Consider the following 22585-nt stretch of genomic DNA (forward strand, 5'->3'; position numbering starts at 1 on the left):
CCTGGGTGACAAAACGAGACTCCATCTCCCTGGGGGGAGTGGGGGAGTAAAAAAACAAACAAACAAGAAAAGCCTATGACTAAGCAAAGGAAGCCAATCTGAAAAGGCTACATACTATATGGTCCGAACCAGGTGACACTCTGGAAGAGAAAAAACCCATGGAAACAACAAAAAGACCAGCAGGTGCTGGGGCTTAGGGGAAGGGAGGAATGAACAGGTGGAGCAAAGAGGACTTTCAGGGTGGTGAAAGGATTGTGAATGACACTGTAACGACGGATTCATGTCATTACATATTTGTCAACCTAATATAAACTATTAGGTACTTCAGGTACTAAAGATGTGAGCCTTGTACCACTGTCCTGTGGATAACGGGAGAGCAGGAGGTCTACAGGAGCTCTCTGTAGTTTCCTCTCAGTTTTGCTGTGAACCTAAAACTGCTCTAAAAAATAAAGTCTATTTTTTTAAAAAGTGACAATCAGGACACGTACATGAAATACTTCATGACAGGAATTCTTGTTATTAACAAGAAAATAGGTTTGCACTCAGCACTTTGAAATGAGGTGTCTATACAAAAACTCTCCAAGGATAAAAAATATCTGTGTTAAGAGATATTTTAACTCTCTTGCCAGCATCCCTGTACCATAAACATATCAACTAATTCTAATATGAGCCTCCCCTGGCTAGAAGAAAATACCAGGAGACATCACTAAGGTTAAAGAACTGATGCTTAATTTCGATCAGGCTGTCCAGAGAATTAGTTAAGGCCGTACAAGAACTGCTAAAGCCCCTTTTGAGGAGCTAGCTACGAAAAACATATTGGTGGGATGAAATGGAAGGACATAAAAGAGAAAATGTTATGGACATGACATTAAAAACACTTACTGAGCTACCTCAACTTCTTCTCATTTTTTAAAATTTATTTATTTATTTAGATAGAGTCTTGATCCGTCACCCAGGCTGGAGTACAGTGGCACAATCTCAGCTCACTGCAACCTCTCTCCCCCTTGGTTCAAGCGATTCTTCTGCCTCAGCTTCCTGAGTGGCTAGGATTACAAGTGCTTGCCACCACGCCCAGCTAATTTTTGTATTTTTAGTAGAGATGGGGTTTCACTATGTTGATCAGGCTGGTCTCGAACTCCTGATCTCAGGTGATCCACCTGCCTCCGCCTCCCAAAGTGCTGGGATTATAGGCGTGAGCCACCTCGCCCAGCCTCAATTCTTTTTAGAATGAGGAGCAAAAATTATTAAATGACAACTCACCCTTGTGGGAAAATTTTACTAGGAAGCCTTATGGAGTTATTTTTGTAGTTATTTACTTAAAATAATTTTCTCACTGTTAGAGTAGATATATAGCTAAACATGAGAAGAAGGGAAGAGTCCCTGAGAAAAGGGAGGTCTGGAAGATCTCACATCCCAGAGACCATCAAAACATGCATGCTGGCCGGGTGTGGTGGCTCATGCCTGTAATTGCAGCACTTTGGGAGGCTGAGGCTGGAGGACTACCTGAGGTCAGGAGTTCGAGACCAACCTGGCCAACATGATGAAACCCCATCTCTACCAAAAATACAAATATTAGCCAGGTGTGGTGGTGGATGCCTATAATCCCAGCTACTTGGGAGGCTGAGGCAGGGAGAATTGCTTGAATAGGGGAGGTGGAGGTTGCAGTGAGCTGAGATCATGCCATTGCACTCCAGCCTGGGCAACAGAGTAAGATTCCGTCTCAAAAAAAAAATAAATGCATGCTAGATATGAGCAGAGAGGAGGGAAGTGGATAAAGGAGAAATTCTGAAGTGACACACAGGTGCAGTAAGTATGGAGCTGACCACTGTACAACCTTCCTGGGGTGGAAGAGCAATGCAGCCATTAGGTAGGATTCACATCCACCACTGGCTGCACATGGGCACCAACTAATAAGCTTGAGGGTCCCACAAGCTTAGGGTAGAAACTAGGTAGGAGGAAAAGGCAGGGATTTAAGGTAGAAGCAGGAAAACCAAAGAAAAAAGGCAGAAACTTAAGACAGGTGGGAACTTCAAGAAAATATCCAGCATCATAAAAACCTGATGCAGAACTCTCAGGGTTGCTGGCTCACTCTCAGCATCCTAGAGTGCCTTATCTTTCAGAATGTACCGTCTCTCTCCACATAAACTCTCTGCTCTCTACTTCCCTTCAGTAAAGCTCTCTGCTATCCCTGAATTGCCTCTTGGCCAAAGTCTTTCTTCCAAGATGACAAAGAGCTGAGAATGTCCTGTTCCCGGTAACACCACCAGAGCCGTTTTCAAGCTCCACTTCACTGTGAAAAGAAACTGGTTTGATGATTCTAACCCCATGTCCACAAAACGATCGAACTGGATTTCATCAAGCACTGGTCAGGCACTCCTGCCTCTGTCTTGCCACACACGCCCAATGTTGCTGAGGACTTATTCTGCACAGCGCCAATCTCACTCTCTGGTTTCAACATGCAATCACAGAGGCCACCCAAAAAGACCAGGAGCACAAACACATCTTCCTCACCCAGCCCTCCGGGGCCCGCCAGTAGGAACTCCTGTCTCCCTATCCTCTTGACAATTGGCGGCCTCTCCTCGCTGCAGTAGGGAAACAGGTCCTGGGAGACACCTGTGCTGTAGTTGTGGATGATGTACTGAGTGGTCAGAGCCAGACACAGGAAGTGGCCGTCCACAGCTACAGCGAGGGGCTGCTCAGAGGTTGACACCTCCTTGACGATCTGCACCCGGTCCTCGTACACCAGAAACATCTGGATGGTTCTGCGTTTGACAGAGATGATACAAACTTCCACACAGAATGGGTCCCCAGTCACAGGGTTCTCATTCAGTGCAAACGTGACCGCCCCCTTGATGCGGGCTCCCGAGGGCACTGGCTCGAGGTTCAGCATGTGGACCAGGCTGATGGAGTTGTCACACAGCACCAGCAGCCTGTTGAGTGCTGAGGCTGCGCGCAGCTCACTCACAGGCTTCTTGAAGCCCAGGTGCCTGTGCAGCTGTTTCGTGGCAGTGAACGTGGCCGGCCCGGCAGGCACTGGCCTCTCCTCCAACAGGAAGTGGTAGACAAAGCAGTCGTTGGTGCCCACGTAGAGGTCCCTGCCGCAGCACTCTACACACTCAATGTTGACACGCTCCTTGTCGCCCACCAGCAGCTCCCACTCCACGGCAGAGACAAGCGTAAAGGCTTTGATGTTCATCATGTCTACTGGCTGATCTGCTGGAAGAGAAAGAGAAAAACTACTTTTAGAGGAACAAAGAAAAAGCAGAAACAGAGGTTGAAATAATGATATGTGGATTCCCCAGTTATAATTTTCATTAAAGAAAATCATTCCACGCTATCAAAAAATAGAAAGAAACTTTTTCCCCACGGATCTCCCCCATCAGACAGCAAGAGACCCCAGCAAAAAAGCATACACGCACACACCCATACACACACATGCATGTGCTTGTGATCATGTGCCATCCTGCTCAGTCCCCACACGGAGTCGCCTGGAGCCTCCTCACATTGCTCCTGGGAGACACACTTGCAGGCAGAAGACAAATGCATGCATTCACCCACAGACAACGTAACAAAAGGATTTCTGTGCGGCAAGAGGATGGCTTGACCCCAGGGGTTGCAGGCCAGCCTGGGCAATATAATGAGACCCCATTTGAAAAAAAAAAAGGGATTTCTGAAAAAGGCAGAAATGATCCTCACTGATCTTCCCTGAGTTTCTACAGCTGCTTGAATATGCGCTTTAGTCAATGAACACAACCAGAGTCGCAGGATCCTGCCAGGGACACCAAGGCAGGAGCCAGCCTTTGGTTACCTTTGTGTTCTTTCCAAAAAGGCAGACACATCAGCCCCCGCTCCGGAGTAAACGTTCATGTGGAGAGTAAAGGTGTGCCTCAGATCTCAAAAGGCTTTCAGGTGGTAAGTGGAGCTATTTAGTGGATGTGTGGACTGGTCCCTGGCTCCCACTGGAAGCAAGACTTTCCATTTCCACATTAGCCTGTGGCCTCCTACTTCATCTCTGCGAGAACTGTGCTTTCACACTCCACAAAGTCAGAGGGAGAAGACCAGGTAAGGTGGCCTTTCCTGACTTCTCAGGCGACCAGAAGCAAACTCAAAGGCACCATCCCTATGATCGGGAGCAGGGCAGGGGATCAGAGAGCTGGAAAGAGGACTGCAGAGAATGACGGGCACTGCAGGGCAGCTGGCTGGGCTTGCGTCAGCACTGCTCCATGTTCAGAGAGTTTGAAGTGAAAGGTTCCCTACTACTATCACTTCCTCACTTCAAGCTCTCCGAACATGGAACAGTACTGCTTCAGGAGAGCTTAAGTTCCTAATACTTGGAGGCATTCCAGCATAGGGGGTAAGACCTCTCAGAAATATTCAAGAAAGGTTCACGCATCAGGGAAGGGAAGGAATCAGAGCACTTCTTTAGTGCCTTTCAACTTGAAAATTTTGGAACTCTACAATTTCTTGTCTGCCCCCATCCATGGGGGCAATGACAGCTATACATGAGTGAGACTCCAGCCCCTTCCCTAGGCCCCCTCCCTAGGAGGGAGGGCACCCAGGACTGAGGAGGAGGGTTGTCTGTGGACACATCAGTCCTTCCTGTTTTTTTCCCATCACTTGAGCAAATTACTTGATGTTATGGTCAGAATGTTTGTTTCCCCCCTAAAATTCATATGTTGAAACTTAATCCACAGAGGTGCTGGGAGGCGAGGCATCTGGGAGGTGATTAGGTCATGAGGGTGGAGCCCTTATGAATGGCATCAGTGCCCTTATCAAAGAGGCCCCAGAGAGCTTATCTGTCCCTTCCACTGTGTGAAAAGGCAGCTGGAAGGCACCACCCCTGAGGGATGGGCCCTCTCCAAACACTGAGCCTGCCATGCTTCAATCTTGGACTTCCCAGCTTCCAGAACCGCAAACAATACATTTCTATTGCCTATTAATTACCTAACATATGGGAGTTTGTTACAGCAGCCTGAAGGACACTTGGCTATTCCAGTCTCAATTGCCTCATCTGTGAAATGAGCATAATAACGGTACCTGCTTTCACAGGACCATTGCAGAATTAAGTAAATCAGTTCATATAAAATGCTGACAGCTGGCACCCAACACTCAAACTTTTGGATCTCATCATAAACACTATGATTCCCTCCCAGTGTGGATCAGCTCCCATTCCTCTCTCAAACTACCTGCCTGCTTCAGGTGTTTATTTCCCAAGTTGGGCACCAAGAGATTAAACAATGCTGTCTTCTGTCCTCAGATATGGGTAACCTGTTCACCTCTGCCAAAAGACAGTCTGCAATGTAAGCTAGAACACACACTCACATATCTGCCCTACCCCTAAAACATCTTCACACTCATTTATGGGCGCTCATCTTCACAGAAACTATGGGACAGAGCTGGGCGAAGTGCAGAGGGAGGTTCAAAAGGCACCACAGAGAAAGAATCATGTCCATGTACCTAGGGGCTCTGGGAACATCCCCAGAATCCCAGGTATGGCTAGGTGAAGAACTCCAGCAGGCTTCTATAAATAGTCTGTGGCACAAACAGTTCTTAAACAGCATCATGTATTTGTCTCAACCAAACATAACCACCAAAACCCACGTAGACAATATTTTTTTCTCCATTTAAATGCTAATGAGTAAAACCCAGATACTGAAATGCAGGCTTCCAGACATCTAAGTCAGTGAAAGTGAAGTATTATAAAATACTTCTTCCTTATTGATTAATCAATCAGGGTTGTCTTTTTAAAATGGTAGGCTTAAGCAATTCTGTCATTTAAAATATAAATTGTGTCTCCCTTTGTGGAAGGAATAGAGAAATAAACTCTGGGCACCTATAATGAAACTCTTTTTATTTAGCTCCTTAAAAGTATATTATCCATAATTCCAGCCCCTGTCTTAGGTTAGCATAATGGATAAACGAAACACATTTGCAGTAAATAATATCCTCATATTTAGTCTAAATCCTGGGGTGGATAGAGAAGGGGAGAGGGAGAGAGAAACATATGGTTTACTAAAAAGTCATAACTATAATATTTAAAAAGAAATGGAATATTGTTTCATTATCTAGTAAACTAGTTACTCAAGCCTTGCTAAAGATAAGTTCCTGTTAGAGGCCTTTAAATTAAGACTTGCTTTGGTAAGTCAACGTAAAAAAAAGTGCAATAATGCAGAATTACATAGAGGTAAATAAAAGCTGAGGAAGCAACGTGCTAGCACTTAAAAATGATTTATTCTTACCTGTCTCTACAAAAAAAAATATAAAAAATTAGCCACGCATGATGGGGCCCCGTCTGTATTCCCTCCTGCTCAGGAGGCTGAGGCAGGAGGATCGCTTGAGGCCAGTGGTTTTCAGCTTCAGTGAGCCGTGATTGCACCGCTGCACTCCAGCCTGGGAAAAATTGTGAGATGCTTTCACAGCAATAACAGCAACAACAAAATTAATTTTAAAAATGATCTTTTTTAAGCAGTGGGAAAATTCTCTCCATGATCTAATTCACATGATATATTTACTTAGATAAAATATGAATCCTAAAAAGATAAACTTTAGGCCACACCTCTGATTGTTATGAAATACACCTTGCTGGGGTTCTGAATCAGAGAAGTTTCCACATGGTAATAAAAGGAAACATTTCTCTAAGGTGTACAATTCATACTCTACTGTGTGATCTCAAAATGATCTAAAATTTAAACTTTTTGTTAGAACTTTACTTTAAGGCTGGGCACGGTGGCTCACACCTATAATCCTAATACTTTGGGAGGCCCAGGCAGGAAGATCACTTGCATCCAAGAGTTCAAGACCAGCCTGGGCAACATATTGAGACTTGATTTCTATTTCTTTTTAAATAATATTAAATAAAAAATGATTTCACTTTAAAAGTATGATTATAATAAATTAAAATGCATACCTAGGTAGGGAAGAGATTGGAAAATGCTAGTATGCTCAAGGACCATAATTTAATTAAAGCTAACATTGCATATGCAGCAAGCACCTCTAAGTGGGCAAAAAACAAAAATAAACAGTTACAAGACACAATCCCACTTCCTAAGAGTCTCCTCATCCTATGAAGGAAATAGGACTAGAAAAATAAATCAGTAATGGTATAAAGCAATATGTACTAAGGGTCAAAATAAAAATATTATTTCCTACTAGGTTAAGAATAGGCATATCAGCATTTTCAAGATTCTGCCACTGGTGATAATCAGAATCTTAGTCAGCATCTTTAAAAATGCTAATGTAAAAATACTAATATTTTCTACAAATGTACACAGAAACATTATCTTTTAGTCAGTATCTGGCATCAATTTAAAAGAATTGATGACTTTTGGCTGGGTGCAGTGGCTCATGCCTGTAATCCCAGCACTTTGGGAGGCCAAGGCAGACGGATCACCTGAGGTAAGGAGTTTGAGACCAGCCTGGCCAACATGGTGAAACCCCATCTCTACTAAAAATACAAAAATTAGCTGGGCATGGTGGCACATGCCTGTAAATCCAGCTAGTTGGGAAGCTGAGGCAGAAGAATCACTTGAACCCGGGAAGGGGAGGTTGCGGTGAGCAGAGATCACACCACCGTACTTCAGTCTGAACGATGAGAGTGAAACTCTGTCTCGAAAAAAAAAAAAAAAGAACTGATGACTCTTGGCATCTTTCTGGCTACATATGGGGCTGGGTGCCACAGATCTTTTATTACCCCATTAGTTTCAAAGAAAGTTTCTGCGTTCTTTACTTAGAGACCTGTTACAAAAGCTATGTAGGCTTCTAGAGGCCCCACTTCTTTTCATAGCAAAGGCCAAGGCGAGGAGAGATGACCGGGATGAGTCTACGGGCCACACAGAGCACTGGCTGCATCCGGATTTCATGGACACTGTCTGTGTTACAAAGCAAGCACCGGGTCCAGATGGATCTCCTAGCGAGTTCCACTAAACACTTAGGAACCACCTAATTCCAATTTCGCATAATAAATGTTTCTAAGAATAAAAAGATAAATAAAAAAGGGAACATATCCTAACTTTATTAAAGTAGTTGAAAGTATAACTTTGATATTCAAACCAGATAAGGATATAAGAAAAAGGAAAATCACAGATCATTCTGACTCACCAATAAACCTGCAAAAATATTAGCACACAAAATCATCAAATATACATTAAAAATATAGTATGGCTAAGTTGGGATGCAATACTGGTTTAAGGTAATAAAATCTTTTGTTTAGCTCACCGTATTTATAAATTAAAAGAAAAAAACAAATTATTTCAATAGATATAGAAAAAGCGTTAAATAAAATTTGACACCCATTTGCAACAAAAACTTGTAGCATATTATCCTGATATCTAAAGCAAACAAAAACCCTAAGAGCAAAATTTTAAAGTCATTCCTTTTGAAACAAGGAACAAGACAAGAGTGTCTACTATTGCAGTCTGTTATGGGTTGACATGACTCTCCCCCAATCGTGCTGAAGTCCTAACCCCCAGTACCTGTGAATGGACCTTATATGGAAATAAGATGATGAGAGTCATTTAGAGAGGGCTCTAATCCAATATGACTGTGTCCTTATAAGAAGGGGAAATTTGTACACAGAGACAGACATAGAGAAAAGACAAGTGAAGACACAGGAAGAGGAAGGTGGTCTATAAGCTAAGGAATGTCTGAAGTTATTAGACCTTGCTCTCAGATTTCTACCCTCCAGAACTATGAAGTAAGTTTCTATTGTTTAAGGCACCCAGCCTATAGTACTTTCTTACAGCAGCCCTAGAAACTAATACACAGTCTCAGTTCAACACTGTATTAGGATCTTTGTCAATATGATAAAACAAGAATAGTTACAAAGAATTGAAAACAGGCCAGACTCGGTGGCCCATGCCTGTAATCCCAGGCAAGGCTGAGGCTGGCGGATCACCTGAGGTCAGGAGTTCGAGACCAGTCTGGTCAACATGATGAAATCTCATCTCTACTAAAAATATAAAAATTAGCTGGGCATGGTGACAGGAGCCTGTAATCCCAGCTACTCGGCAGGCTGAGGCATGAGAATTGCTTGGACGTGGGAGGCAGAGGTTGCAGTGAGCCAAGACCACACCGCTGCACGTTAGCCTGGGTGACAGAGACTCTGTCTCAAAAAAAAAGAAAAGAAAAAGAAAAACAAAAGTATTAAAATTATAATTATTCACAAATGACATTACTGTTTACATAAAAACCCAAAGAAAATCTATTAGAATTAATGACTTTATAGTTTAATTTTTTTAAAAAAAAACAAAGTAGTTTATATTTCTAGCCCCCAAATTAGAAACTTTAAAAAAAAACTTACAATAGTAGAAAATATAAGGTAGGAAAGAATTATCTAATAAAGATATTTAAGATCTTTATGGATAAAATCATAAAATCTTATTTTTAGACATTAAGGAAAACCTAAATTATCATCTTGGAAGGTTTTTCTGCAGAAATTGACAAGCTGATTTTAAATTTTAAATGGAAATCACAGAACATAGCATAGTCAAAACAATATTGAAAGTGAAGAACACTGAAGGACTTACACTAACTGATTTCAGAAATTGCCGTAAAACTACAATAATTAGGACATAAGGACAGACAAACAGGTCAAGCCTCAAAGTGGAGAAAAATTTGTAATGCATATATCTGGCAAATGATTTATATCCAGAATACAGAAAAACTCCTACAGACCAATAACAAGAAGACAAACATTTTTAAATGGACAAATGACTAAAGCACTTCACAAAAGGTATATGGATGATCAGCAAGAACATGAAAAGATGCTCACCATCATTAACCACGACATTTATTTTAAGCCAGATCACTTCACACCTACCAAAACAACTACCATTAAAAAGACTGACAACAACCAAATGTTATTGAGGATATAGAACAACTGGCAATCTCATACATTGCTGGAAGGAGTTTAAAATGGTCAGCTTTGGAGATCTGTTCAGCCGTTTTTTTAAACTTAAACATGCATTTGTCCAGTTATACCACATTTAATATTTCCATTTCTCTTGGGTATATATCTATATCCACAGAAAGACCAGCATAAGACATAAGATATGCACAGCAAGCTTATTCATATTAGCAAAAAAAAAAACAGGGAACAGCTCAGTTTTACCCACTTACCCCCATTAATTGTGACATATTTATACAGTGGAATATACTTAGAAATAAAAAGAAATAAACTACTGACAAAGGCAACAAATAGATGACCCTCAAAAACACTGAGAGGAAGAAATCATTCCTAGATTGTGTATTTCCAATGATCTGAACTTCAAAAGCAGGCAATGCCAATCTATAGTGACAGAAATCAGAACAGTGTTTACTTTGGAAGGAATGGGATGACAAAGTGGAAAAGGACACAGGGAACTTTCTGGGTGAAAGACATAGTCTATATCTTACTTAAGGTATTAGCTATGCAAGTGTACAGATTTATCAAAATTCATTGATTTGTGCATTTATGTTCTGTGTATTTTACTGTATTCAAATTATGCTTTTACAAAAATAAAAAAAATCCCCTAACTGATCCAGAGGAAAAAAGTGTCATTCCAATACAAACTCTTACAGGTAGGGAATATGTGTATGTGTGTGTGTAACTCAAAAAGCAGATTCTAAAATTTACATGGCAGAAATAGAGAAAGAATCTGTTTAATAAACCTGGTTGAATTCACAAACTGCACATTCCTTGTTTAAAATTTTATTGCATGGAAACACATTTAACAAACAAGTGATTTATAATTTATTAATTTATCTAAATTCTGTGCTTAGTTTATATTGTATCCATATTTAATGGCCATTTCTCAGGATATCAAAGTCCAATTTGGGGCATTCCATCTATCATTTCCCATAAATATCTGCTGGAAGGTGAAGAGAAAGATCAGCACCTGGTAGATGGCTCAGGCGAGAACACCCTGCCCCATGGCCCTGTGCACCTTCTGGGGCAGCAGCTTCTGTGAGGCCAGCCTCTTACGTCATGGGCCTCCGTCCCTCTCCCTTCCATTTACAGGGCCATGTAAGTATCTCCACTCTCAGTTTTAATTTACTATCTTACTCTTCTTTCCAATTCCTCTGTACTAAATCTCACCAAGGACAGCGAATCATTTAAAAAGTCATAGCATAAAGAACAAATATGAAGTAAGAGCAATTTTTTTTTTTTGAGACACAGTCTCACTCCATCACCCAGGATGGAGTGCAGTGGAACAATGTCAGCTCACTGCAACCTCTGCCTCCTAGGTTCAGACGATTCTCATGCCTCAGCCTCTTGAGTACCTGGGATTATAGGCGTGTGCCATTTTGCCCAGCTAATTTTTGTATTTTAGTAGAGATGATATCTCACCATGTTGGCCAGGCTGGTCTCCAACCCCTGACCTCAAGTGATCCGCCTGCCTCATCCTCCCAAAGTGTTGGAATTACAGGTGTGAGCCACTGCGTCTGGCCAAGGGCAATTTTTTAAGTAGATAATCTAAACATAAAAAGAGCCTTATGAGAGGGGTGCGGTATGTAATTTTGTGAGGCCAAGCACTTTGGGAGGCCAAGGTGGGTGGATCATCTGAGGTCAGGAGTTTGAGACCAGCCTGGCCAATATGGTGAGAACCTGTCTCTAACTAAAAATACAAAAATTAGCTGGGCATGGTGGCAGGCATCTGTAATCCCAGCTACTCAGGAGGCTGAAGCAGGAGAATCACTTGAACCCAGGAGTGGAAGGTTACAGTGAGCCAAGATTTCGCCATTGTACCCCAGCCTGGGCAACAAGAGGGAAACTCCATTTCAAAAAAAAAGGAAAAAAAAAGACGTAGCAACCAACATTAACCATTAGCATAACATATACATAAGATTTTAATATATATGTTTAACATGTATAAGTAAATATATATGTTTTAACACATATATACATATTTGTATGTATGTGTTATATACACTCATACATACATGTTATATACACACATACACACAGACAAAATAGGGAACTCCTAATCTGGTACAGAGATAAATATATTCTGCCAAAAGAATGCTATGACAAACTGGCATTTATTAAGATGGGCTCTTTACCAGGAATTATTCTTGAACCAAAAAATGACACTTTGTTATCTGTTCCACCAAATAATGTCTACCTGAGAGCCAGCTTTAAGATTGGCTTGGTGTCCTACGCGTCTGCAAAAAACCCTTACATTTTCAATTACTGAACAGCTTATAAAAGAAACAGACTCTTCAGAACCCTAGGCGGCTGTATGTGTTCCAGAACTTCATCACCCTGGGGGAGGGACCGCAAAAACTCAGCCCTATAATAGAAGACACTGTCCTATGAATAAGCTAAAGATTAATTCTGCATCTGTATTTTAAAAAGGACACACTACCTCAAGTAAAGATTTGTTATTCTCTCATTTTACAGCAAGAAGTTTGCCCAAAAGATAAACTCCAGACTCAGCTTAAGATGCACAGCCCTTAATATTTTAACCTCAGCCAACCTTTCCTCTTTATTTAGTAAGAAAAGTTACAGCCATTAACCTACTATTATTTTTCCATAATATCAGTCTCTTGTTTTATAAGCTACTATCAGTTCAGAATTGCTGCTGAGTTCCAAAGAGCCTGTATCTATCCAAGGCACTCTACAAACCAAGCAGTTGTCAAAAGGGATTTGATCAAATACTACCCTCAGACACCTTTTCAAGGGATTAACACTGTGAGTCAGAAAATAGTTGCCATTAACTACAGTGGTGGGATTGAATTTAACAATGTAATAATCCCTAAAGGAAAACACACTGCTTCTTTCTCATCTGCCGAATATGACACTTGTCCATATAGAAAGCTGCAATGTCTGGGGGACAAGGGCAGCTTCAGAATGGGCCTTCAGAGGATGGCACACATTCCCACACACTGGACTTCCTCTGACTGGCTGATGGCAAGGATTCTGGCTTTAGGCATACGTATCCTTCTTTCTTTGCATCTTCCTGCAATTTACAGTTTTTGTATAAATACAATGACTTATTGATTGATTGATTGAGGGAGTCTGGCTTTGTTGCCCAGGCTAGAATGCAGTGGCATGATCTTGGCTCACTGTAATCTCCACCTCCTAGGTTCAAGTGATTCTCCTGCCTCAGTCTCCTGAGTAGCTGGGATTACAGGCACGCAACACCATGCCCAGCTAATTTTTGTATTTTTAGTAGAGACACGGTTTCACCATGTTGGACAGACTGGTCTCAAACTCCTGACCTCAGGTGATCTGCCCACCTCGGCCTCCCAAAGTACTGGGATTATCAACATGAGTCACTGTGCCCAGCCTACAATGACTTTTTTAGTTTCTATTTTGCTCTTGTAAAATAGAACCTTTAAAGAAAAAAAACAAATGTTTCTGAGAAGCAGTTTCTCAATTAATCTGGATAAACATATCTATTAAGACCATGAAGCCACAGACAGAGAGCGATGTCTGTCACAGGGGAAAACAACACAGTGGTGTGCTGCATAATGACATTTCCATTAACAACAGACAGCATCTACAACAGTGGTCCCATAAGGTTATAACGGAGTTGAACAAGTCCTATCACTTACTGGCAATATAACTGTGGGAACGTTGTAGTGCAGTGTATCACTCGTGTGTCTGGTGTTGCTGGTGTTCACAAACCTAGTGTGGTGCCAGTCACAGAGAAGTCTAGCAGGTACAATTATATACAGTGTGCAGTACTTGGTATAATGACAATAAATGACTATGTTACTGGTTTATGTATTTACTGCCCTACCCTTTTTATCATTATTTTAGAGTGTGCTCCTACTTATGCAGAAAAAAAAATAAGTTAATTGTAAAACAGTCCTTCAGGAGGATTTCAGAAGAAGGAATTGTTATCACAGCTGACAGCTCTATGCGTGTTACTGCCCCTGAAGGCCTTCCAGTGGGACAAGATGTGGAGGTGGATGTCATGGATAAGGATGACCCTGACCCTGTGCAGGCCAAGGCTAATGTGTGTGTGTTTGTGTCTTCATTTTTAACCAAAAACTTTAAAGTAAAAAATAAAATAAAATCAATAGAAAAAAATTACAGAATAAGGATCTAAAGAAAATATTTTTGTACAGCTACGCAACATGGGTTTTCAGCTACATGTTACTGCAAAGAGTCAAAAACTTAAAAAGTTACAGTAAGCTAAGGTAGCTTATTACTGAAGAGAAGTATTTTTAGAACAAATTTAGTGTCGCCCAAGTGTACAATATTTATAAAGTCTATAGTCATGTACAGTAATGTTTTAGGCCTTCACTTTCACTTGCCACTCAGTCACTGACTCACCCAGAGAAACTTCCAGTCCTGCAAGCTCCATTCATGGTAAGTGCCCCATACAGGTGGATCCTTTTTTTTTTTTAAGTCTTTTATACCCTACACTTTTCTTTGTTTAGATGTGTTCAGATATACACAGACTCTTGTGTTACAGGATTCTCTTGTGCCTAGAGATTCAGAACAGTAGCATGCTGTACAGGTTTGTAGCCCAGGACCAATGAGCCACACCCATATAGCTTAGGTGTTTGATATACCACACTGGATGGTACAGTACATCATACGTCTAGGCTATAGAGGTATGGCTTATCTGTGTAAGTTCACTCTGTGATGTTCATAAGGTCACAAAATTACCCAATGGGAGATTTCTCAGAACATAGCCTAGTTGTTAACTGATGCATGACTGTGCATCATATATTAGCTCTAAAAACCACACCTGTAAGTGAATTGACAAAAGTTGCCACAGATCCTAACAGCCTTTGAGAGGGATGGGGAGCAGACAGAACCTGGCACACTTCGGCCATTCACAGCTCCCAACCAGTTAGGATGCTGGTGCCATATAATTAGGAGAGAAAGCTAAATCACCAGGGTCTCAGCCAAAAGCAAACCATGGTGGTGAGGAAAAGGGTGAAGGACAGGGATGCTATGCAACACAGTGGGAGACCTTGCCTTACTCCCCATGGTTTTTGAGGCCAGTCCTGAGAAGCTTGAGAGAGAGAGACTCAGAAGCATGTATTGGAGGCCAGTTTTCTTGTGGTCCCAGTGATGGTGGCTCTTGTGATGCCAGAATGGGGAGGGAGAGTCTGGAAAAGTCAGGTGGTGACTTTGGCCGGGGGCAGGAGATGTGCTGACACCCATCTCTGGCTTTGTCAGCTTCCTAAAACAGAAACAGCATGGGCAGCTGCCCAAAAGCCTGCTGCTAAGCCTCTATCTCTTCGACCCCTTGGGACTTCGTGCAAACTCAGACCTTCCTAGCTCCTTTTGGCACAGGCACCAACCCCAAGCCCTCCTTCCTCTCCCGGCCACCATGTCATGAGTATTGACCAGGACAGGCAGGTATGACTGGACACTTTTTTGGGGGGGATCGGGGGAAGGCTTGAAAACCTCTATTTCCCATGCTGCATTCCTGACTAAACGAAGAGCCAAATCACAGCCTCAAAATTCTATATTGGGTGAGAAAAGGCAAACCTTGCCAGCAAAATTCTCCCACTGCAAGCTACCTTCAGATGCAAGGTTTATGCTAAATGAGTGAAATAAGATACCGAGAAAAGTCCCTACTAAAAAACAAACAGCCAAACACCTCCAATTCCATCAGGGGGTTTGATGAGCTCTCTGACAATCACTGAAGTCTCATCTGAAAAATGCATTTTGATAGCTTTATAGGTTGACTTGAAGTGTTGAGACAGTGATGCAGTTTTCTTAAATATGTTTTTTCCATAGATTGTGAAGGTGATTGTCAGAGAGCATCTTGAATCCCCCATGAAAACTGGAGGTGTTTAGATAAATCCAAACTGAGAGATGTTCTACAAAATCCCTGATACCTTTCAGAAATGTTAAGGTCATTAAAAAAAAAAAAAAAGAGGAAAGGTCTTTTTATATTAGTAATATAAAGGGGAAAAACAGAGGAAAGACTGAGGAACTGCCACAGATTAGAAGCTAAGAATAAGTGACAATTAAATGGGAAGTGGGGAAATTGGATCAGATAAAGGATCCTGGAACAGAAAAAAGACATTCAGTGGAAAAACTAGTGAAATCCAAATACTGTGTGCACTTTCTAGTGTTGTACTAGCACTAATTTATTCATTTTGATCATCATACTACAGCAATACTAGAATGTTAACAAAAGAGAAAGCTGGGTAAAGGGTATTCGTGAATTCTGTACTACTTTGCAACTCTCAGGTAAGCCCAAAATTATTTCAAAAGTTAAAATGAAAATGTAATCGTGGCATATTGGATACTTATCTTGCCTTAGAGTGATCAAGAGAGACAAAAGAGACCTGGTAATCTCCTTTGTAGCAGAAAAGGAAACAGTCCTAAGAGTGTGAGTGTCAGTGACTACGAAGGACACACATGAACTAATGCCCCGCAGCCCAGCAGAGGACTCCCTTAGCATGCTCTGGGATACTGGAGCCATTTTATGATCTTTTTATGGAGCCACTTTTGGAGGTGATTTTTCTCCAGTCTTGTGTCCTAGCTTAAAATTACAAGAATGAATAACACCATAAATTAAAAGTTTTTCCTTCTGAAAATGCATTTCAAAGAGGAGAGTTTGGGAGTTTTGCTCATTTGGAGTATTTCCCCCCAACTGAGGGGTTGAGATTGGGTTGGGGTGAATGTGAGCTGACTCCTGCTGTGTTCAGAGTCTGATACACCGTGAGCTTCGGGAGCAGCAGGCAGGTGAGGGCTCTGAGAGTACACACTCAGGCTGAGAAGGAGCACAGCCCCTCAGGAAGGATGAAGGCCCCAGAGTGAAACTGGGCCACCCCAGCAGTGAACTGTGGTATATATGGGCACGCTGCATAGCAGACATTCCCAACATTAATCTGGGAATCCTGGACTCTGCTTGTTGCTTGGTCACTTCTAATGATTTTAGGCAACTCACTAAGAGCCTGTCTAGGCCTGTGTTCTCCTCTATAAAACAAAAATGTGGACTGGGCTGTGTGCTTCCCCTATACTGTTCTCCAGCTACTTCTGCATCAAGAGGAAGGGAATGGAGGTCTTGAAAGGTGGAAGAGCCATGCTGGTAGTAGAAAACTGGAATGACAATCCAGGCAGACAGCTCCAAAGCACACATCCTTAATCAGATGCCACACGGCTCCCAAGACCAATGCTGCCCCAAGCCTGGACAATGGATGGCACTTGTAGGCGCAGCCCTGGCTGACACCCTGACTGTCCCTTCATGAGAGCCCAAAAACCGGTTTTGGTGGGACACTGCATACTCAATATAGTGATTTCCTTTCATTGTTACCTTGATGCTGAGAGGTGGACATTATTATGATACAGAGATCTTAGGTGGCTTGCTCAAGGTTACCTAGCTACAAGATGATAAAACAGGGCTTTGACCCCAGTGTTGGTTCATGACTCCAAGGCCATATTCTTCCCACTCTATTGACTGAAGGGGGACAAGTATGATTTCAGATCCTCTCCTAGAATTTAGTCCTGAACAAAGCAACAACTCTCAGCAGGAGGCCACTATGGTACTTAGACTGGCATGCTGGCTGCCGCAGCGCCTCCTGAGAAGTCCTTGCTATTGCTTCCCTACCATGAGTCTAGAAGAGGAATCCTGTGACTCTATCTGCTTGCTGAAATTCAGATTCAGAATAGTATCCTGACACACTTCTCTACTAACATAGTAATCCTACCAAAACAGAATACACATTTCTGTGACAGCAATTGCTTTTCCTGAGCTGTACCCCATGCTGGTCCGGGGTTCTTCTCTGAGTCCCACAGCCATCTGAATGACTCAATCTTGAAATTTCTCAGGAATCAACAATACATTTATTGGCTTGTACCAAAGTCAACTCCCCCACTCCTTTGAAAATGAAGACACTACTTGACAACCATTTCACTTTATCTTTTGCACTCATGTGAGAGACAAGTAGGTATAGTGCAATGAACCTGCTCCAATAATCTGCAAGAGTATCTAAAAAAAAAAAAAGAGGATTAAAAAAAGACAGCTGCTGGGTGTGGTGGCTCACATCTGTAATCCCAGCACTTTGGAGGCTGAGGTGAGTTGATCACAAGGTCAGAAGTTCAATACCAGCCTGGCCAAGATGGTGAAACCCTGTCTCTACTAAAAATATAAAAATTTAGCCAGGCATGGTGGCATGTGCCTGTAATCCCAGCTACTTGGGAGGCTGAGCCAGAGAATTGCTTATTCCCAAGAGGCGGAGGTTGCAGTAACCCAAGGTCGCACCACTGTACTCCAGCCTGGGTGACAGAGTGAGACTGTCTCAAAAAAAAAAAAAGACAGTTAAGGTCTAATATCTAACTTGTTATCTTAATATTATCATGGTGTGTACCTAATATATGTAATTATTCATGGTTGTTATCCTTTTTCCTGGGCAATACTACTAATAAAATTATTTAAATACATATAAACATATATGTATACACACACATATACACAATATACATCCTATAAGAGTACCATCAACAGTTGAAATTAAAGGGATTTAGGAAAAGAAGTGGGAGGTAGAAGAAGAGCAGAACGGAAATATGGCATTACTTCATAGCATCTTCCTCCATACTGAACCTTCAGACAGCCACGAAGAATTACGAAGTACTGGCCAGGGGCAGTGGCTCATGCCTATAATCCCAGCATGCTGGGAGGCCAAGGTAGACAGATTGCTTGAGTTTAGGAGTTCAAAACCAGTCTGGGCAACATGATGAAACTCTGTCTCTACAGTAGGATACAAAAATTAGCCAGGCATGGTGGCCTGCACCTGTAGCCCCCAAATACTTGGGAGGCTAAGGTGGAAGGATCACTTAAGCCTGGAAGGTAGAGGTCGCAGTGAGCCAAGAACACAGCACCACTGCACTCTAGCCTGGGTGACGCGGTGAGACCCTGTCTCAAAAAAAAAAAAAGAATTGAGTACCTACAGGACTTGGTAGCCCACAATATCTACTCAGTTGTCATCTTTAAATACATGATTTGTTCTTAAATCTTTAACTTTCTCAACGGTAGCTACTTGACTATTAAGAAAAGGTCTTGATTTCAAATCATCTGCAAAATTTCATAATTCACTTTTCATGAAGCTCTTAAAGTCATTTGGGGTAGCACCAAATTAAGTTGTTATTCTAGATTCATTTAGTAGGTATGCATTTTTTTTTAATAAAGAAAAACGAGTCAGGTTTGCTATAGAGATGAGTTGTAAAGTCTGAACCAAATTATTTGGCAGTATCCAAACACCTGGTCCCCACAAATGATTAATGTATTTCTAATGAGGACTGGATTCAGACCAAGATGAAGACACTTAACCCATTAAATAAAATTTCTTCGAATTTTCTTAAAAGATCACAAATTGTAATATTAATATGAAGAAATAAGCCAAATAACTTCATTTTTCCCCCTAACAGAAATGTTAGCTGCAGATCAGACCCAGAAAATACAGCAATTTTTTTGGCTGGAGCGGTGGCTCAGGTCTGTAATCCCAGCACTTTGGGAGGCCAAGACAGGAGGACTGCCTGGGGCCAGGAGTTTCAGAACAGTCTGGGCAACATAGGGAGACCCCTAGCTCTACAAAAAATTCAAAAAGTATCTGGTTGTGGTAGTGCAAGCCTGTGGTCCAAGCCACTCTAGCCTGGGTGACAGATGAGGCCCTGTCCCAAAAACAACAGCCAAAAAACCACCCAAAAGACAACAAAAGAAAGAAAACATAGCTTTTTTTTAAAATAGTGAGCTCTATGCTTTTAAAACTCCTCAACGGGAGCTGCCTAAATGAAAAGTGGGCCCTTTACAAATCTCTGTCTCTGGAGGGTTTAAACTGAGGCTAGATTGGTCCTGGGATTCCTGCAGTGGTGAAAAAGTTGTGCCTCCAATGCTACAACAAGGGGACTGCCATGCACAATCATGAGTGGAGAAGAAAAGGCAGAGTGAATGAAGGCTAAGAGTGGCACCTCACCTCTCACCCAGTTCAACTGTATAGCGCATACCTTGATGTACACAGCAAACTGGAATTCAGAATCCACAAGTCTAACTCCAGAGTAAATATAGCATTTGTTAACAATTACTCAAAACATAAAACTACACATTTTCTTTTTTTTTTTTTTTTTTTTTTTTTGAGACGGAGTTTCGCTCTTGTTACCCAGGCTGGAGTGCAATGGCGCAATCTCGGCTCACCGCAACCTCCGCCCCCTGGGTTCAGGCAATTCTCCTGCCTCAGCCTCCTGAGTAGCTGGGATTACAGGCACGCACCACCGTGCCCAGCTAATTTTTTGTAATTTTTAGTAGAGACGGGGTTTCACCATGTTGACCAGGATGGTCTCGATCTGTTGACCTCGTGATCCACCCGCCTCGGCCTCCCAAAGTGCTGGGATTACAGGCTTGAGCCACCGCACCCGGCCCAAAACTACACATTTTCAGAGCTGAGTGAGACCTGGCTCTACACCCGCATTTATATTTGTCAACAATAATGTATTGGACACCTACTAAGTGCCAGGCCCCGTGCTGGATCCTTTCCAGGCACAATTTCTTATTAGAATCCATGTGCCTTTTCTAATATTATCCCTATTTTGATGGAAGAACCTGAGACTCAGAATGTCCAACAAATTGCCCAAGGGTCACAGGAAGTGGCAGAGGCAGGATTTGAACCCACACTCCACATTCATTACCAACACAGAGCACCACTCCCATTTCATAGATGACCTGGGGCAGGCCAGTTGTGGACAGGTTCCAGCAGATTCCAGCCAGTGGACTTTCTAGTACCCCAGGCAGCCTTTTGCTACACATCACAGAAGCAGCTGCAATGACTGTTGAGGTTGCTTGGCTGGCAGAAATGGAAGGAAAAAGAAAAGGAAGCAGCTGACCAAATGTTCCTTCCGACTGACCATGGAGCTGCAAGCTCTCAGTTGTCTGCCAGCTTCCGGCTGACCAACAGAGAGAAGCATATCTACAATGAGAGAGTAGCAGCCACCACACAGCCCCTCTACACTCATTCGTCCTGACTCCAGGCAAGCCAACACACACTGCAGTAGGATCTTCCCTGCATACCTTATCAGTGCCTTAACTTGCCATCACAATCACATCTACAGCTGCCTGCCTTTCTGATAGACAAGGTGCTTGCCCATGAGCACTTCATCAATGATTAAACTATGCTCAGACATGTTTTGACTACAGCTGCTACATGATCTATGAGTCCCCATTTTTAGCAGCCAGGTAGGAGGCTTCCTAAGGGTCACTCAGCAGCCCTTGCATGGAAGCCACGGCAGGTGCAGACAACTGGACAGCTTCCGTGTTTAAAGATATCAGCACTTGTAACACAGGGAGGCGGGCGGACTAACTTACACCTGCACCTCCGGGAGGCAATGGAAAGAAAAAAAATTCCACGGGGATGACAGCTTCCAGCCCTTGACCTGGTGCTAAAAACAGGGGCCAGGAAGCCCAGCACAGCCCTCTTCCCTGCTCCCCAACACGCCCCTGCCTACTCTCCCCCCGTTCAGGACAATTCAGGCCCAAGTGTGACCCGAATTTGAGTTCTCAAATACAAAGAGCTCTGAGAAACCTCAATCACAGCGCCAACACTATTCCATACAAGGGGTGGAGGTGCCATACCTTCCTGGCCCTTCTCGGAAAACCCAATCAAGGACGAGGTCTCTTGGGTCTTCCCTTGCCCTAAACACACACGCACTCCTCACACACAACATACACACTTGCTGACCCCGCACCCGTGCACACCGCATCCCACACACACGTGAACACTTACTTGCTCACCCCAGCAGGATAGCCAGCCCCAAGGGACACCTACCAAGTTACACACCTGCACACCTGCCCCCAAGTGTACAGCCACTTGCTCCCCCCGCGCCGCGTTCCAGCCCCCACTACACCTGCCCCAGCGCACACACACGGGCTCGCCCTCCACCCCGCCCCGCCGCCTGCCCCCCGCCCTCCTGCCCCACGCCCCGAACCCAGCGCCTCGTCGCCCTCCGCACTCACCGGCGCCGGCGCCCGCCGTCCCGCGCCGCCCCGCGGCCTGGGGCCCCGCCGCCCCACTCCGGCCCGCGGCTCCTGGGCTGGCCTGGCCCCGCAGCCGCCGCTTCCCGTCACGTGGGGCGGCCGCCAGGCGCTGGCGGAGGGCGGGAGCGCAGCCGTCCTCGCGCCGCCCGCCGGCCCGCTGGCCCTGCCGCCAGGCTCCACGCGCAGGCCAAGTCGGGCCTTACTCCGGGCCTCGGCGTCTCCCTCCGTGTACCGGGGCCACGACACGGCCCGCCTCGCGCGGCGGCCGGAGGGCGGGAGGTGTTCATTCGGGGGGCGCTGAGGCCGCCGCCCCCGGGCGAGCGCGCTGTTCGCTCCAGCTGTGGGAGCCGAGGTCCCTTGCGCCCCCGCCGCCGCGGGGAGCGCCAGGGAAGCCGGGCTTTGCCTGGCTCGCTCGCCACCCAGTTTCTGACCCCAACACAGGAGGAGGGCGCTCCGGAAATACCTGCTGAATGAAGACTGAATGAATGAATCCTGGGAAATGCTTAGGCCCGCTGCCACCTGACCACGCAGGATGGAGGCTTGGACTCGCCGCCGGTGCCCCACCAGGAGCTGAAGGAACGGTTGGGATGCGAAGTCCTCTCCCGAGGCGCCCCATGACTGGGACCCCTGACAGGCGGAGGCCACCTGCGTGATACACTTAT

The 22585-nt window shown here is 43.8% G+C and overlaps 1 protein-coding gene across 4 annotated transcripts in view; it reads right to left on the minus strand.

Moving 5' to 3' along the window:
• Nucleotides 1-22417, minus strand: part of TGFBRAP1 (transforming growth factor beta receptor associated protein 1) — a 78339-nt gene extending 55922 nt beyond the window's left edge. For 2 of the 4 annotated variants that reach the window (XM_035271813.3, XM_008980214.5), the window contains exons 1-2: nucleotides 21903-22013; nucleotides 2512-3216 (exon numbers count right to left, since the gene is read on the minus strand). In XM_035271813.3, coding sequence (XP_035127704.1) covers nucleotides 2512-3199 — 688 coding nt within the window. In that variant the 5' untranslated portion in view covers nucleotides 3200-3216; nucleotides 21903-22013. Of the gene's footprint in view, nucleotides 1-2511; nucleotides 3217-21902; nucleotides 22014-22386 lie in introns of those variants that run through there. The other 2 variants (XM_035271812.3, XM_002757465.6) reach the window with 2 other exon arrangements.
• Nucleotides 22418-22585: the final 168 nt, after the last annotated feature.

This window comes from Callithrix jacchus, chromosome 14, assembly GCF_049354715.1.
Source record: "Callithrix jacchus isolate 240 chromosome 14, calJac240_pri, whole genome shotgun sequence".
In the NCBI taxonomy this organism is placed as follows: domain Eukaryota; kingdom Metazoa; phylum Chordata; class Mammalia; order Primates; family Cebidae; genus Callithrix; species Callithrix jacchus.